This window comes from Xenopus laevis, chromosome 5L, assembly GCF_017654675.1.
Source record: "Xenopus laevis strain J_2021 chromosome 5L, Xenopus_laevis_v10.1, whole genome shotgun sequence".
In the NCBI taxonomy this organism is placed as follows: domain Eukaryota; kingdom Metazoa; phylum Chordata; class Amphibia; order Anura; family Pipidae; genus Xenopus; species Xenopus laevis.
Window position 1 is genome coordinate 44,915,955 of NC_054379.1, and position 18,875 is coordinate 44,934,829.

Consider the following 18,875-nt stretch of genomic DNA (forward strand, 5'->3'; position numbering starts at 1 on the left):
GAGGGGGGCCCCGAAAATTTTGTTGTGCGGGGCCCCGTGATTTCTGATGGCGGCCCTGAGTGGGATCACTAATGAATCAGATGAAAATTGAGCATAGGACTGGCCAGATATGGGATGACTTTGACGTAGTTGGCCAGCTTAAATATATTGCAATATATGGACAAACAATCCCTGTTTTGTTTAAAGGGTAAGGCATTTTTCAGTAGCAGTATGCACAAAATGTCTCTGTCTTAAATATATTGATAATGGGTTGAGTGCAGAGGAATCTTGTATTTGTCTATATGTATTTTGTGGTCACACCCTCATTGCACCCCCGCCTAATGATTTTAAAAACTAGTGGTGAGCACAACTTTCCCTTGTTTGTTATAGTTCTACAAGAGCAGTGACCAGCTCCATGTTGTAGCTCCCACCCTCTCCAACTATAGTCAGGTGATCCCACTGGTGTCTAGTAGAAGGGCAGCCAAGTTTGGGAGTTTTACTTTGGAAGCAGCTAGTGAGTTGCAGGTAAAACGTATTCGTCCCTTTTATAAAATGTATGATTAAACCATGGAATTCTTAATGAATCAGATGAAAATTGAGCATAGGACTGGCCAGATATGGGATGATTTTGACGTAGTTGGCCAGCTTAAATATATTGCAATATATGGACAAACAATCCCTGTTTTGTTTAAAGGGTAAGGCATTTTTCAGTAGCAGTATGCACAAAATGTCTCTGTCTTAAATATATTGATAATGGGTTGAGTGCAGAGGAATCTTGTATTTGTCTATATGTATTTTGTGTTCACACCCTCATTGCACCCCCGCCTAATGATTTTAAAAACTAGTGGTGAGCACAACTTTCCCTTGTTTGTTATAGTTCTACAAGAGCAGTGACCAGCTCCATGTTGTAGCTCCCACCCTCTCCAACTATAGTCAGGTGATCCCACTGGTGTCTAGTAGAAGGGCAGCCAAGTTTGGGAGTTTTACTTTGGAAGCAGCTAGTGAGTTGCAGGTAAAACGTATTCGTCCCTTTTATAAAATGTATGATTAAACCATGGAATTCTTAAAGAATCAGATGAAAATTGAGCATAGGACTGGCCAGATATGGGATGACTTTGACGTAGTTGGCCAGCTTAAATATATTGCAATATATGGACAAACAATCCCTGTTTTGTTTAAAGGGTAAGGCATTTTTCAGTAGCAGTATGCACAAAATGTCTCTGTCTTAAATATATTGATAATGGGTTGAGTGCAGAGGAATCTTGTATTTGTCTATATGTATGTTGTGGTCACACCCTCATTGCACCCCCGCCTAATGATTTTAAAAACTAGTGGTGAGCACAACTTTCCCTTGTTTGTTATAGTTCTACAAGAGCAGTGACCAGCTCCATGTTGTAGCTCCCACCCTCTCCAACTATAGTCAGGTGATCCCACTGGTGTCTAGTAGAAGGGCAGCCAAGTTTGGGAGTTTTACTTTGGAAGCAGCTAGTGAGTTGCAGGTAAAACGTATTCGTCCCTTTTATAAAATGTATGATTAAACCATGGAATTCTTAATGAATCAGATGAAAATTGAGCATAGGACTGGCCAGATATGGGATGACTTTGACGTAGTTGGCCAGCTTAAATATATTGCAATATATGGACAAACAATCCCTGTTTTGTTTAAAGGGTAAGGCATTTTTCAGTAGCAGTATGCACAAAATGTCTCTGTCTTAAATATATTGATAATGGGTTGAGTGCAGAGGAATCTTGTATTTGTCTATATGTATTTTGTGGTCACACCCTCATTGCACCCCCGCCTAATGATTTTAAAAACTAGTGGTGAGCACAACTTTCCCTTGTTTGTTATCTATCTATCTATCTATCTATCTATCTATCTATCTATCTATCTATCTATCTATACATACATATACATATACATATACACACCTGCATTTTCTAACTTATGAGAATAGATCTGGTACGTACCTGAGGCAAGGGGGGGGGGGTGTTTGGAACTTCTGCTCATGCAGAGGGAGAGGTTTTGGATTAAATTGTTATATAGGTATTCAGTAACCCACAAACAAAGATAGTTAAGTATTTAATGCAGGCAGTGCTCTATCCAATGGGCATGCCGCAGGTCTCTGCCTTCCAGAAAGTAGAACAGAGGCATATGGCTACTTGCATAATGCAGGACACTGTGTGCAAATTTCAAAAACATCACTGATTATGATCTTTTTTTTGCACTTTTCACACTGCTTCTTGCAATGGCTCCTTATGATTAATCCCCTACCTTTAATAAAAGGCAGCAAGGGGGTCACCTGACACAAACATTATAGTGGGACTTTCTTGTCTCTTCCAATCATCATCTACTTTAGGGAAGAACTCTCTGTACTCTGTGCCCTGGCTGACTGGGTATACTGGGTGCTGTTGAAAAGATCCATGTCTTTGAAAGTGCATTAGTTCTGTCCAATGATTTGCAGAAAACTCTAATTAAATTACTTGTTTTGTTTTCCATCCCTCTGCATTGTGGATAAACAATTCAAGAATAGAATTCCATGACCGCATTTGACTTTTCAGTCTGGAATTTAATTGGACTATGATCTGTGCATGTTGACTTGTGAAATGTAACCGTCCTGCCCTTTTGTAACAAATATTCCTCCCACTTTTTTTTTAAAGCTTTGCTGTAGAGAGAAACAGATGAAACATTCCAGACATATAGCTGATCAATCATACCATGGCAGCATTTTCCTTGTTAACGCCTGTGTTTATAGGCATTTTATGTGTCTTTATTGTGGTGATCCTAAGGAGTAGGGGAAAATCCTCCAACAAATTACAAGAGAATAAGAAGAAAAAGAAAGAATCTAAACCATGGGTAGATGAGGATCTACAAGATGGGACTGAAATTCTGCTCAACGATGGTGGTATGACACATGACTAGAACCTCCTATCTGTGTGTGTATCAAGCTATAAAGGTCTGAATATGTTACTGAAACATTGATTTTGCACAATATAAAGGATTTTTTCATTTTTTAAGCAAGTCTTGTGAGTGCTGAGTCATTGCTGTGGATGTGTTTGCTGAACAACCACTTGGCACCCAGGTATTGGTGGATTTTTTTGTGTGTGCCCTCCATTACTATGGTATAGCATTTCACATTCAGTATTTGTTTTTGCTCCTGTGTAGAAACCCTAAGGGCAGAATGAAATCAAATAATACTTTCATTGCCGTAATGGGGAATGCTTTAAAATGCACTGGACAAGAAACACAAATTAAAATGCCCATGGTCACAGATCCTAACATGTCAGATTGATAAATAGAGTGTTGCAGTGACAAAATACCATGTGTCACTTGACTTGAAGTGGAAAAAATATCTTTAATAATGTACACAAACTACTATTTTCATATGTGTCATTATACAGCTTTGGAATATTGGTATATTTTTGTATAAAAAGTGGAAATTTTCGCCATCACAGTTTTCTGCTGCAAGTGTTTTTTTAGTCACAATTCACAAAAAACGCAAATGCAAAAATCAAACATCTACTGCTTGGTGAAATGTTGACGATGTTTTGTGTGCAAATGGTGCAAACAAAATCAATTTTAAAACCTAATGGGCCGAACTGAATTCAATAAGATAAACATCCCATAATTAAATTCCAGGTTTCCACATAGAAACGCAATGACGATTTCACATGATAAACCATGAGATAATTTGATACTCATTGAACTGAATCTGGCTCAGTATTTGGAGGGAATAAACCAATCCTTAATTGAGCCATATAACCAAAGTTGGGCATACATTTTTCTTTGTCAAAATTATTAATAATTTTTAGGAGCAATGAGACTTTGCACGGGGTTAATAGTATTAAGTTGTTTAGGATCATAAGGCAAGAGAATTTCTAAAGCGCAGATCTGCATCAATTACCTTACTAGTTCTCTTAAGCAAATGTTTTTATGCAATCAGTTACATGCCACTGGCCTCTGTGTGCACATTCAGTTCAGCAAACATCTGACTGTTATGAGTTTATGGCCCAGGCAAACTTTGCACCTTTATTACATTACTTGTATATTCAAGGAGGCAAATTGTTTCTAAGAGCAGAGTTACAAACACCATCTTTTTGTGCCATCCTTACCCACTGCTATCTTTCATCTAAAACCATTCTGTCTTGCTGCCTCTTACCTCTTGAATTCCACCCCTGAATTTCTCCTCAGGCAACACTCTCTCAATCCCCTCAAAAAGAAATTTAGATCCTTCATTTTGGAGCACTAGAACATTATCTAGTCTAGTCCAATCCAGTCTTGTTACTTGAGGGCCTATGGCACTTGTGCACTTCTATTTAGTCCTGTAATTTATCCACCCACTTAGATTGTAAGCTCTGTAGAGCCACATGGCACTTAGTCTCTATTATTAATACTTCAGTATTAGTTATTATAATGCTTGTCCCCCCTGAGTTCACCTTTCAACATTATATAATTGTACAGTGCTGCATGTCCTAGTATCATTATATAACTATACATACAAACATACAAATATACAAATGAGATTTGGATCAGATTTTGGGTTACACTTTTTCTGTCTTACAGGACCTTAGGGCTCATTTACTGGTGCAAGTGCAGTATGCAAAGTGCAATTGCTGCCATGCGTTTTTTTTTACCCACAATACAGTATCCCCCCCCCCCATAGTTCCAGTGTAACAGCAGCTGCAAGGCAAGGTCCTAACAGGATGTCTTCATTCCCAGTGCTCAGTGTCAAAATGGCATCTCTGCTCAATTTCTTAGGCACAAATTTACTGTGACTGTTGATGCAGGCCTCTTTGGGAACCTTGTAACTACCAGTGGTAGACCCAGGGTTCTCCTGTATCAATAGACACACTGTGTGATTTCAAGAGGAGGCGATTGAATACAAATACTTGACTTCACTTAGTACACCACTGCCCTAAAGTTGCAACTGTACTTGCATGTTATAAATTACCAAGCAATACCAAGCAATTGTCAAGCAATAGAAACTCACCAGCACAAGATATAGAGTTATTAATTTTGTTAATTTCTATAGTAACTGCATGGTTAGGAGTGTGTCGATGCAAGACTGCAGACGGAACATAAACTATTGCTGTATTAAAATGTGTATAGACAACCAATGAAAAGTATCATTTAACCCCTTGTAAAGAACAGATAAGGCTCCGTCTCAAATATGTAGTGACGTTCTTCACAAGGTAGCCAAGTTGTGCTTTGGCAGAGCTATCATTACCTCATGAAATTAAAAGTGATGTTGCCATTGCCCTGAGTAGAGTTCATTTATATCTGTGAAGGGTAAATATTTACCATCCATACAACATGTGGTACTATTCACTGACTGGCAGCCAATGCCTACAACAAAGAGTATAGGTTTCTTGTACAGGTCTGTAGCATGATGAAAATGAGATGCATGAATCTGTAACAAAGGGAGAATCTGACAGCTATAGACTAAACACAGGTCATATTGGCCATCTGTATCTAACATTATCCTTAATAAATATAATAACTGCTGGATTTGCTGCTCTTTAGCTGTTGTTGGACTATATCTACCTCTATACCCCTGAGTCCTGAAAAATGCAGCACTTTTTTTAACTGGAGGTGCAGGTGCTATGTTCGTCCTCTTAGGATGTAGAGCTCTGAAGACAAAGATGAGCAGGTGCTTCTGTCATGACAAGAATTGTGGACAAGTCTTGGATTTGATAGGCATCTATCGAACTCTGTTTGACAACATTAATACATTTTAGAGCTATATGTGTATAAAACAAGTCTACAATGTTCAAAGCAAGCAGTGAGCAAAACAAACCCTTGCTAAAAGAAGTAGACAATAAAAAATTTGCTTGTATGGAGTGAAATGTAGCTACTCAATTGCATCTTAATGCACTGTAGAACAAAACAGAAAGATGATTAGCTCTTAATAAATGGGCCATCCTATTGGTTGTTAGATGTAATACAAAATTTGCAGTTTCTGTTACATTACCATAAAATGCTTCCTTATTGTTAACTGCCAAACTTGCATTTGCTTTAGCACACAATACAGCCTAAAAAATCAGTATTGTACCCACAATTCTATACCTCCCAAATCTCCATGTTAAGGTGAGTTAGTTCAAATTCTTTAAAAGTGATTGGGGGAATTTGAGTAGTGGGTATAGATGGATAAGGCCTGGGGTGTCTCAAATTTCAAGTCTGAAATACTGTATGGGCCATATAAAAAATCCACAAGAGACCAAACCTTTTTGCACAGTTCTTTACCATGTAGCATGAGAATTTTATATGTGGCAGGTATTAAAAAAATGCAAAGGCTGTATGTATCAGCCCTGCACCAAAATGCACATTAGTGGTATGATTATACAGTCTGCAGATATGTAATTGATCTAATATTGACTAAATTAAGTTAAATAGGATGATAACAAATTACTTGCTTTGATCATTTCACCCCAACTACTACTTGCTTATACTAACCAGTCTACCCAATCTGGTTTAATCCTATTCCACAGAATTTAACCCAATATAGGCCATCTTGCTGGGGCCCCTGGACTTCATACCTTAAGATACAGTGTATCGTATTAAGTTACTGTACCTTTGGCATAAAGGGTGAATTGCAATGCACCACTCAGTGTGCAAAGAGCAGGCACCTGCAGACTGCTGTTTGAATCTAGTGCGGCCTGCATTAGGCTGTGCTGAACTCAAAATAGGGGCACGGGGAAGACACATTGCGTCCTCCCCTGCTACCCCCTACTTGCCTCTAATAGTATTTCATTTGCATGTGCTAGATATGTAATGGAACGAGGTGCAGTCTGCATCGGGCCATGTACTATTTTTATATACACGTGCACTGGGGGTATTTGGAGGGTGTTGAACTACCTGAGTTAGCTATGTAACTATACTTCTATGGTAGTGTAAAGCTGGCCATAGACGCAAAGGGGCAAATTCACTAAAGCGCGAAGCGCCGAACACTAGCGTTAATTCGCTAGCGTTGGCCATTTTCGCTACTGCGCAAATTCACTAACGAACGCTGGCGTAGTTTCGCTAGTGTTACTTCGCAACCTTACGCCAGGCGAATCTTCGCTAGCGACGAAACTACGCAAATTCACTAACTTGCGCAGTGTAGCGATCGCTACCTTTTACGCTAGACTTCCTTCGCCACCTCAGACCTGGCGAAGCGCAATAGAGTAGATAGGGATTGTTTCAAAAAAAGTCAAAATTTTTTCTAAGTCCCAAAAAACGCTGGCGTGTTTTCTACATGACGGGTGATAGGCTGAAAAAGATCAAAAAATTTTTGGGGCTCCCCTTCCTCCCCCCTACATTTCCTGACTCATGGCAACTAACCTAGACAGTGGGCACATGTGTAGGGCAAAATAAAATTTTTATTTGCAGATTTGAAGGTTTTCTAGGCATTTGTAGTGCAGATACGTGTTCCTCCATTGAAATTTGAATTTCGCGCCGTATGCAAATTAGCCTTCGCTAGCGCAACTTCGCTTTATATAGTGAAACAACGCTAGCGCAACTATGCAACCTTACGCTACCCCTGTGCGCAACTTCGGATTTTAGTGAATTTGCGAACCGCTGGCGAAACTACTACGCCTGGCGAAGTGCGTCGAAGTGCGGCGAAGTGCGGCGAAGTGCGGCGAAGTTGCGCCTGGCGCAACTTCGCATCTTAGTGAATTTGCCCCAAAGAGTCCCGGCATTTTTCATCCTATGAAGATCGGTCATTTGGACGATCGGCCGAGTTAAAAGATTTCTGTCGGCTGCCGGTAATTTCTCTGCATGTATTGCTGATCGGACAATTTTCAGTCGGAGACTGTCACTAGCTTTTGTCGGACATAAACTTTCATTCGATTGCTGTTAATGGCAGAACATCGTCTGATCTGTTCTTTTACTACTTTAATTAAACTGAAGGTTAGTGGCAGATCGGGAGATGGGGACATCCGTTTGTTCGTCTGATATTGCAGGTTAATCTGCACGTCTATGGCCAGCTTTATACCATAAGTACATTTTGGTTGCTTTATCTAGTTTCTAATCATTCAGTACCAATGCAGTGCCCTATGCTGCTTCAGTATTTGAACAGACTGTAGGGGATGCAATTGTGTGGACTGTCCTGGGCTCTGCACAGCATGGCCCCTGAGAACTGAAATTGTCACTAAGAAAAGTGAGGAATAGAAAGTATAGCAGAGTAAGATGACAGTAGATCATGTTGGCAAATGTAGAGCAATATTGCTTTTCTTCTTCTACCTTGTATTTATGTAGCATCCCGCAAAATAGGTTTGCCCTGGGCCCTACCATAAATAAAGATGGCTCTGTTTTAAAACAGGCACTTTCTTTGCAATATGATAATGATGATTTAGTAAAATGAATCAAACTAAGTGCATGATGTGTATATTTTGTCTGCATCACTAAGCTGCAGTTTTTATTTGCTTTCTCTAGAAGATAAGGAAGAGTGGCAAGACCTAGAGGAAGAAGATTTGTTGCACGTTCCATTTGCCCCTGCCCATTACCCAGTGGATGAAATGGTTAAAAGATCAAAACATTTTTATGAGTTGCTCAATCAAAGAAGATCAGTCAGGTTTATTAGCAATGAACCTGTTCCAAGAGAGGTTATTGAAAACATCATCAGAACAGCAGGTGAATTTACATTAAAACCAATCTTGTAATTTATTACAAAACGTGAAACATACACGAGAAGCAATTAAGATTTGCTTTAACAGTAACACATTTTACATCAGCGCAAGCCTTTATGTAACCCTTTGGCAATGCAGATCAGAAGTGTGACTTGGTTTTAATACTTGTATGCAGAGTCCATTTTAATACATAAAGGGCATGTTGCGGCAGAAATATTATTCATCACAGGGAGGCAAATGTATTCATTTTCAAATTGATATTTTTTCTAAATTTGAAGGCAGAAACAATTATGATTGAATTCGGTTGGAGTTTTTTTTTGATTGCTAGCATATTGTTGAAAAACTCACTCAAAGAAAATCTCATTGTCCCATTCATTTTGACTGTTAATAAAAATAGCTTGACTGTTGAAAATACACCTCCTGCCGACTTTCTGCCTCACTGAATCCTTCACCTCAAGACACTCCTCCAATCCTTAGAGGCAATGTCAGTAGGATCAGTAGTAGTTCAATGATGTTATATAAAGAATGGGATATAGAAAAATGCAATAATAAACCACCTTTGCGTGCACTAAGTAATCTATGGCACAAGGAATTGCTAATAGAATTTAATCCATGATTTTATGGCCTATGTCAGACAAGGTGTTTTCTTTGTCAGCAAACTACATGGAGGAGAAAATGCTGATCCTTCTGTTAGGACACAAACTGGATTTCAAAAGTATGCATTTTCATGCTAAAATCTACCCCATCTGTACACTAAAAGGCCAATGCCATGCCTGTTGAATATGTCTGGGCAGAAAGAAGTTTACCAATATATATGCCAGTGGGGGAAACATGTAGTTTAACATGGCCCCTATGCTAATAATTATTATTATCATGATTATCATTATTTAGTGTGCATTTAATAGGGACATCTCCCAGTGGAGCCCATACTGAACCCTGGACATTTGTTGTTGTGCAAGACCCAGAAGTAAAACACAAAGTTAGGGAGATTATTGAGGAGGAAGAAGAAATCAACTACCACAAAAGAATGGGAGACAAGTGGGTTAGTGACCTAAAGAAACTAAGGTACAGTATTAAAGGCCCTATTACTTAAACACTGAGCCACACTCTAACCACTGAGTGGCATTTAAAAGGGCACTGAAGCAGTTTTTAATATTTTTTGTTTTTCAGGACTAATTGGGTAAAAGAATATCTGGACACAGCTCCATTCCTTATCTTAATTTTCAAGCAAGTTTACGGGCAGCTTCCAAACAACAAAAAGAGAACTCATTATTATAATGAAATCAGTGTGTCTATTGCATGCGGTCTCCTGCTAGCAGCCATACAGGTACGATTCCACACAGCCGACAGTCGGCTTCTTTTCTGCAGCTGGAGAGGGGGGCTGGTCCTTAATGTGGCAGCTTTGGTGGGCTCCAACCCCCCCTAGTCTGACGCTGTCTAGAAAAACAAATATGGATTATCATTCTAACTGGTCTTTAAACTGTACCCCAATCCCTGCCACTGCCCTGGACCTTCTCCCAGTTCCACAGTTTGAGAACATTTGGTACATACAACAAGCCAAATCAATGTAGTAAGTATACCGTTATAGGGCTCATTTATTACTGCAACTGCACAGGAGAAAAGGGTGCAGTAATTGCACAAATGAGCGCCATTCATTTAAAGTAGAAGGAAAGTCTTTTTACCACTTGGGGTGCCAAATGTTAGGCACCCCCAAGCATGTCTGGACTGGGAGTCAATATAGGCCCTGGCATTCCATGTACAGAAAGGCCCAAATAGTCCCCTACCAGCCAACTAAATAGCGACTTTCTATGCTCTATGGCATCTTTTGCCAGCCCCTCTGGCATTTGCCAGAACACACAGATTGCCAGTCCGGGCCTGCCCCCAAGTAAATCTATTTACTTACCTGAAACCCCGGGCCGGTGCCTTTATCAGCAGAAAACTGCACCAGCCTGGCGTTATTCCAGTGAGGTTTCAGGTAAGTAAATACATTCTAATATTTGGCACCCACAACATCTTTCCTTCTCCTTTAAGGAACATGTTTCTAAAGCCACTCTTTGACTTCCACACAGTGCTGCTGTCTCTGTCCCACTTCATGTTACGAATTTAATGGAAGTACATATGTTGATGCAAAGGAAAATGGGAGCTATTGTCATGCCAACTTCCCCAAACAGTAAGACAGCTTCTGCCCACAATGTGAGGATCTGCCAGTCTCCACACTCTGCAGGCATAAGGAGCTATTTTATATTTTCATTGTGTACAAGTGTCTGTCACTATTATCACTTTACTTAATAAAAAAAAACAACCCAAACAAACGTACACTACACTTTACAAATCTAAGACAACACATGTACTTTACAAAACAGGGCTGTACTGAATATCTCCTGCAGGATTCCATTTTTAGAACAAAACAAGATGCTTTACTGGAAATTTCTCAAGTACCAAATCCACTTGTGCATAACAGGAAACCTTGTTTGTTTCAGAATGTCGGCTTGGTAACAGTGACCACTACACCTCTGAACTGTGGCCCTCGTCTGCGTGTATTGCTCCAGCGTCCTGTAAATGAGAAATTGCTGATGCTGCTTCCTGTAGGCTACCCCAGTAAGGATGCCACTGTGCCAGACCTGAAGAGGAAGCCACTACAAGACATCATGGTGATTGTTTAAAACAATCAATAAAGGCATTCTACTTTAAGCTGGCTATACTTATGCAGTGTATATAATTTGAGAAGTTCAGATTGGCAAAACTCAATATTTTCTATTAACTATTATTTGAAACTCTTTTATGTCTTAAAATAATGCTGGTTAATGATTGTGCCCTCTTGTTTACACCACTAAATAGAAAATTCTAAATCAGTGCATTTATTTGTAATATTAAACCATGGACATGTATTCAGTCCATTTCTTGCTGCATCTGTGCTGCAGCTATAGTTATAGCAAATTATAGTTATCAAGGTTAAATCTATCATTCTATAGCTTCCACACACCACCAAGTGTTCCAATGAACCTTACATGGGGTTTTCACATTGAAATTAAGTTTAGTATGATATAGAGAGTGATATTCTGAGACAAATTGCATTTCATTTTTATTTTATTCATTATCTGTGTGTTTTTTTTTTTATTATTTAGCTTTTTATTCAGCAGCTCTTTGCAATTAAAAACAACCATGCATTGATTGAATAAGAGACTGGCATATGAATAGGAGAGGCCTAAATAGAAAGATGAGTAATAAAAGGTAGCAATAACAATACATTTGTAGTCTTATAGAGCATTTGTTTATAGATGAAGTCAGTGGCTCCCATTTGAAAGATGGAAAGAGTCAGAAGAAGAAAGAAAATAATTCAAAAACTTTGCAAAGAGTTAGAGCTCTTAGCTGAAGCCCTTCAACATGTGCTGATCAGCGTCAATGGCTTATAGGCTTTACCATTCCATCACCAAGTCAAAACGTATAGACTTTAGACTGCTTGGTGAGACTGACAGCGAGTGCAGTGTCAGACTGGGATGCCAGGGGTCCACCAAAAAACCTTAGACCATAGGCTCACTCTCCAAACTATTTTTCCCTCTTCTTCTCATCCAACTTATTTATTATTCTAATCTCTTTTTCTTTATTTTGCAATGCATTTGATAAATTTCTCTCGAAACTGAAAAAAAAATCCATACATTGGGATGCCTCCAGCTAATAGATAATGAACTAGTGAACTTAATTCCCATCTGTAAATAAATGCCATATATGAACCCTGGCTTTTCAGGAGTAGGGATGTAGCGAACGTCGGAAAAAAAGTTCGCGAACATATTCGCGAACTTGCGCAAAAATGCGAGCGGTTCGCGAACGGTTCGCGAACCCCATAGACTTCAATGGGAAGGCGAACTTTAACATCTAGAAAAGACATTTCTGGCCAGAAAAATGATTTTAAAGTTGTTTAAAAGGGTGCAACGACCTGGACAGTGGCATGCCAGAGGGGGATCAAGGGCAAAAATGTATCTGAAAAATCTGCCTGTGTGTGCTTGGAAGAGATAGTGTAGGGGGAGAGCTGTTAGTGATTTCAGGGACAGATGATAGTAAGTTTGCTGGCTAGTAATCTGCTTGATACTGCTCTGTATTGGAGGGACAGAAGTCTGCAGGGATTTGAGGGACATTTTAGCTTAGGTAGCTTTGCTGGCTAGTAATCTACTGTTCTCTTTAAACAACTGCCATACGTTGACCTTGTAGGCATTGTTTGCCCAGTTTTTTTGGACGCAGCCACTGAAGCACAGTTGCCAGAAAAAATATGCCATATAAATGCTGAAAATAGTCATTTTTCGCCATACGTTGACCTTGTAGACATTGTTTGCCCAGTTTTTTGGACGCAGCCACTGAAGCACAGTTGCCAGAAAAAATATGCCATATAAATGCTGAAAATAGTAATTTTTCGCCATACGTTGACCTTGTAGACATTGTTTGCCCAGTTTTTTTTGGTTGCAGCCACTGAAGCACAGTTGCCAGAAAAAATATGCCACATAAATGCTGAAAATAGTCATTTTTTGCCATATACGTTGAGTCAACGTATGGCAAAAAATGACTATTTTCAGCATTTATATGGCATATTTTTTCTGGCCTCTGTGCTTCAGTGGCTGTGGCCAAAAAAACTGGGCAAACAATGCCTACAAGGTCAACGTATACACTACTACAGCGGTGGATACGGATTACGTAAAATATATGAATGCTGCTTGAAAAAAAGTAACTCAAGTGGTTTTTCTAGAGACGATAATATTATCAATATTTAGACAAAATGTGAACAAGCTCACACAGCTCGATGGCGGGTTGAAGAAAACACTGTGCAAATAATGCCTACAAGGTCAACGTATACACTACTACAGCGGTGGATACGGATTACGTAAAATATATGAATGCTGCTTGAAAAAAAGTAACTCAAGTGGTTTTTCTAGAGACGATAATATTATCAATATTTAGACAAATTGTGAACAAGGTCACACAGCTCGATGGCGGGTTGAAGAAAACAGTGTGCAAATAATGCCTACAAGGTCAACGTATACACTACTACAGCGGTGGATACGGATTACGTAAAATATATTATGGCTGCTTGAAAAAAGTGACTCCGGTGTTTTTTCTGGAGACGGTAATATTATGGATATTTAGACAGAATGTGAACAAGGTCACACAGCTCGATGGCGGGTTGAAGAAAACAGTGTGCAAATAATGCCTACAAGGCCAACGTATACACTACTACAGCGGTGGATACGGATTACGTAAAATATATGAATGCTGCTTGAAAAAAGTGACTCCGGTGTTTTTTCTGGAGACGGTAATATTATGGATATTTAGACAGAATGGGAACAAGGTCACACAGCTCGATGGCGGGTTGAAGAAAACAGTGTGCAAATAATGCCTACAAGGCCAACGTATACACTACTACAGCGGTGGATACGGATTACGTAAAATATATTATGGCTGCTTGAAAAAAGTGACTCCGGTGTTTTTTCTGGAGACGGTAATATTATGGATATTTAGACAGAATGTGAACAAGGTCACACAGCTCGATGGCGGGTTGAAGAAAACAGTGTGCAAATAATGCCTACAAGGCCAACGTATACACTACTACAGCGGTGGATACGGATTACGTAAAATATATGAATGCTGCTTGAAAAAAGTGACTCCGGTGTTTTTTCTGGAGACGGTAATATTATGGATATTTAGACAGAATGGGAACAAGGTCACACAGCTCGATGGCGGGTTGAAGAAAACAGTGTGCAAATAATGCCTACAAGGCCAACGTATACACTACTACAGCGGTGGATACGGATTACGTAAAATATATTATGGCTGCTTGAAAAAAGTGACTCCGGTGTTTTTTCTGGAGACGGTAATATTATGGATATTTAGACAGAATGTGAACAAGGTCACACAGCTCGATGGCGGGTTGAAGAAAACAGTGTGCAAATAATGCCTACAAGGCCAACGTATACACTACTACAGCGGTGGATACGGATTACGTAAAATATATTATGGCTGCTTGAAAAAAGTGACTCCGGTGTTTTTTCTGGAGACGGTAATATTATGGATATTTAGACAGAATGTGAACAAGGTCACACAGCTCGATGGCGGGTTGAAGAAAACACTGTGCAAATAATGCCTACAGGGCAAATAATGCCTAAAAGGTCAACTTATACACTACTACAGCGGTAGTAAAATAAAAAAAAGTAAAATAAAAAAAAATGAATATTAAAAAAAAAAATTAAAGTTGGTGCTGCTGAACTACTAGGAGCAGCAGATTAGCACACCAGTCCCACTCCCCAACACTGCTAGACTAATAGCACTGGGCTCTTATAGTAGTAGTAGTAGTAGTAGTAGTAAAACAACAAAAAAATAAATAAAAGCAGTCCTTACAAGGACTACTGTTATTGCAGCAGTCAGCAGATGAGATCAGAAGCAGGACAGCTGCCCACTGCAGCTACATACAGAGCACTGCAGTAGAAGGTAGATTACTAGCCAGCAAAGCTACCTAAGCTTAAATGTCCCTCAAACCCCTGCAGACTTCTGTCCCTCCAATAACAGAGCAGTATCAAAACGATTACTAGCCAGCAAACTTTCAACTGTCCCTGAAATCACTAACAGGCAGCAGCTCTCTCCCTACACTATCTCTTCAGCACACACAGGCAGAGTGAAAAAAACGCTGCAGGGCTTCGGTTTTTATAGGGAAGGGGAGTGGTCCAGGGGAGAGCTTCCTGATTGGCTGCCATGTACCTGCTGGTCTGGGGTGAGAGGGCAAAAAAAAGCGCCAACAATGGCGAACCCAAAATGGCGAACGTCGCGCGACGTTCGCGAACTTCCGGCGAGCGCGAACACCCGATGTTCGCGCGAACAAGTTCGCCGGCGAACAGTTCGCGACATCTCTATTCAGGAGTGCTAAGGCCAGCACATTTAGAATATTATTTTTAATAATTGGAAATATTTCTAAAGGGGCGCTGAACCCACCATGTGTGGCTGCTCCCATAAGCACAACAAGCAGGGTAATGTACTCTGACAACACTCCAATAGCTGATTTTTTATTGCCATATGAGACATGTCTTTTGTCAATACCAGCCCCTATTATTACAACAAGATAATTCTTTAGCACTTTATGCCTTCCTTTTTTCTATGAGACGAAGAACAAATGTTTCAAAGAGTGTTTCAAAGAGTGCTTGAAAACTAACAAGATTTAGAATGCTAATTTTACATTTACAATTAAACAGAGAATACTTGTTGTTGTGCTGCCTACAGTATATACTATATATGTATTGTATATTTACATTTTAATTTCATACCCAACTCCTTGTAGGAGAAGTAGAATATATTAAATTAGCAGTCACCATTGAACCCCTAGTATAATTGTTTATACGGATACAGAATACTTCTGTTGTTGTGCTGCCTACAGTATATACTGTATATGTATTGTATATCTACATTTTAATTTCATACCCAACTCCTTGTAGGAGAAGTAGAAAATATTAAATTAGCAGTCACAATTGAACCCCTAGTATAATTGTTTATACGAAGGTCACATTCTCTCTCTTTAAACAAAGGGTTTTGATTCTTGCATCTTGTGGTGGTGCCACATGTCCTTATAAGTTTCTACTCATCTGGAAGTAAATTACAGTGGGTCAGCTGGCACCTGCAATAAGACAAATGGTTCCCAGGGTGCAGGCCTCACATACTAGACTAACACAAAATCAAATATTTCCACTTTTTAGCACTCTCTTAGTCCTGAAGAGTAGTCAGCTTCACCAAAAGTAGTCATGTCTTGCAAAATCAGGTTGATTCTAATTATTCAAGTACAATCCAGTCTGTAACTAAAAATAACTTCTTAATGTAAACTGTTCCCTAGTACTGGCATGTTTTGTTTCTCTTACCCTGACATCTCCATCTGTAAAACAAATACAGAAGACTTAGTGAATGCTTTAGGAAAGAAACATTCACAATCATCAGCCTGTCAGTAGCGCACTCTGCATGCCTGCTATAAAAGCTTTGCCCAAGGCGACATTTCTCAGACTCCAACATAATGTTTTACATTTCAAAGCTTTCCACAAAAAGAACAGTTGAAGTGCAAGTCTAATTATAAAGCAACTCATGCAGTCAGATAACAACTCAAGCCTAAATATTCTAGAGCAGAACCAATTTGGTTAATTAGTGCTTAAAAGAAAACTATACCCCCCTAATATGAATACTTAAGCAACAGATAGTTTATATCTTATTAAGTGACATATTAAAAAATCTTACCAAACTGGAATATTTATACTTTTACATCTCTTGCCTTCAACCCCATTTCATGATGGTCTGTGTGCTGCCTCAGAGATCACCTGACCAGAAATACTGCAGCTCTAATTGTAACAGGAAGAAGTGTGGAAGCAAAAGACACAACTCTGTCTGTTAATTGGCTCATGTGATCTAACAAGTATGGTTTGTTTGGTATGTTTGTGTGCATAGTGAATCGTACGATCCCAGGGGGCGGCCCTTATTTTTTTAAAATGGCAATTTTCTATTTATGATTACCCAATGGCACATACTACTAGAAAAGTATATTATTATGAAAATGGTTTATTTACATGAAGCAGGGTTTTACATATGAGCTGTTTCATGCAATATCTTTTTATAGAGACCTGCATTGTTTGGGGTATAGTTTCCCTGAGCTCAGTAAAAATCCCTCCTATTATTATTCAACACTGGCTTATATATTAGAGGATGAACAGAAATTAAAAGCAGAGGCTTATTAAAAGATAAATATTTGCAAGATCAGTTAGTATTTCTTTCCAGTCAAGCCTACCAAAATGCTAAGTTTCTTCACTTGTATAGTCAGTTATACAGGGAGAAATAAATCATCTATTTTAAAATGTTTTGGGAAGAATGTATCCCTATTGCATACTATATGGATACTACAAGACAAAGTGGACTTTCAATTAACTTGCAGCTTTGTGCCCGGCAATATGATACATGCCAAGATTTCCAGGATAACAATCAAGTAAGTTGTTTGGTCCAATTTTGACAGATGGCATGTGGCATCTATCCCTTTAAACTTGTTTGGGTTGTTTTCTCTGGAAAAAAGATGCTTGCAAGGGGACATGATTACTCTTTACAAGTAGGGCAATATAGACAGATAGCAGGGGATATTTTTTCCCCATAAAATAGATCACTGCACCCAAGGCCACCCCTTTAGACTAGAGGAAAAGAACTGTCATTTGTAGCAGAGTAGGTGGTTCTTCACAGTCAGGACAGTGAGGTTGTGGAATGCACTGCCGAGCGATGGCTGATTCTGTTATTGCCATTCAGAGGGGCTTGGATGATTTCTTGGATAGACATAATATCCAAGGCTATTGTGATACTAAAATCGACAATTAGTATATATATTGGTATATATAGTTTATGTGAGTGTATAGAGGGGTCGGTGTAAGTGTGTGTATGGATGCTGGGTTTCATCTGTAGGGGTTGAACTTGATAAACTTTGGTCTTTTTTTAACCCAGTTTAACTATGTTACTATGTAACTATGTAACTATGTATAGTGAGCAAAATGGATTAGCAGTATATAGTGTAGATGGTTACTTCATTAGGACACTAGATGGCAGTACTATTTTATTTGTGTTTTGTTCTGCTATGGAGTGAAAGCATGTACAGTGAGCAAAGGGAAATAGGATAAAAAGGGGGCAACTTAGTGTCATTTTGCTTGGCAGTCTCAAGGCAATGACAAAGCTATTTCTCATATTTTGCTTAATGCATGATTTCCAACTCGGTTACAAAATACTTGGAATTCCTCCTCCATTGCCCCAAATGGTAAATTCCTGGACCAGTTCTGTCTACTCATAAGTCAGGCATTTATTTTTTAGACACACTTAGCTGATTCTTAAAAAAAAGGCTTTTTCAGGTCACTGTTAAATAGCTGCATTTTGCTTAAATTGTAAAAATCCAAACTAGTAAATAAGAAAGAGCCGATACCTGTTTTTGCAGCAAACGGGGAGATCCCAAATTTATTCCATGGTGCTAGTGACACTTTACACAAGATCAAACGTTTCCATGATCATCACTGAGGAAGGGCCTTGCGGTCCCGAAACGTTTGATCTTGTGTAAAGTGTTAATAGCACCATGGAATAAATTTGAGATCACCCCGTTTCTGCAAAAACAGGTATTGGCTCTTATTTACTGGATTCACAACTGGCGTGTAGCTAGGCCAGTGCTAATACCTGTATCCCCTCAATTGACTTTGAAAAAAATCCAAACTAAATAGTTTTAACATCTAAACATTCACCCAGCCGACACAATGTTTCCG

General features: G+C 39.2%; 1 protein-coding gene across 3 annotated transcripts; it reads left to right on the forward strand.

The window, feature by feature from the left end:
- The first annotated feature begins 446 nt into the window (after nt 1-446).
- On the forward strand, nt 447-11,277 carry iyd.L (iodotyrosine deiodinase L homeolog). 3 transcript variants are annotated; one of them, XM_041562229.1, is made up of 6 exons: nt 447-504; nt 2,638-2,882; nt 8,396-8,590; nt 9,492-9,651; nt 9,757-9,913; nt 11,067-11,277. In XM_041562229.1, exons 2-6 carry the CDS (start codon nt 2,696-2,698, stop codon nt 11,247-11,249), a joined length of 882 nt encoding a protein of 293 aa, XP_041418163.1. In that variant the 5' UTR covers nt 447-504; nt 2,638-2,695; the 3' UTR covers nt 11,250-11,277.
- Nucleotides 11,278-18,875: the final 7,598 nt, after the last annotated feature.

Bases quoted from the DNA above. Each gene is read 5' to 3' on its own strand.
- iyd.L (XM_041562228.1), top strand. From the start codon at position 2,696: ATGGCAGCATTTTCCTTGTTAACGCCTGTGTTTATAGGCATTTTATGT. The intron at 2,883-8,392 runs GTATGACACATG...TGCTTTCTCTAG, and splicing joins AATTCTGCTCAACGATGGTG to AAGATAAGGAAGAGTGGCAA. The intron at 9,652-9,756 runs GTACAGTATTAA...TTTGTTTTTCAG, and splicing joins AGTGACCTAAAGAAACTAAG to GACTAATTGGGTAAAAGAAT.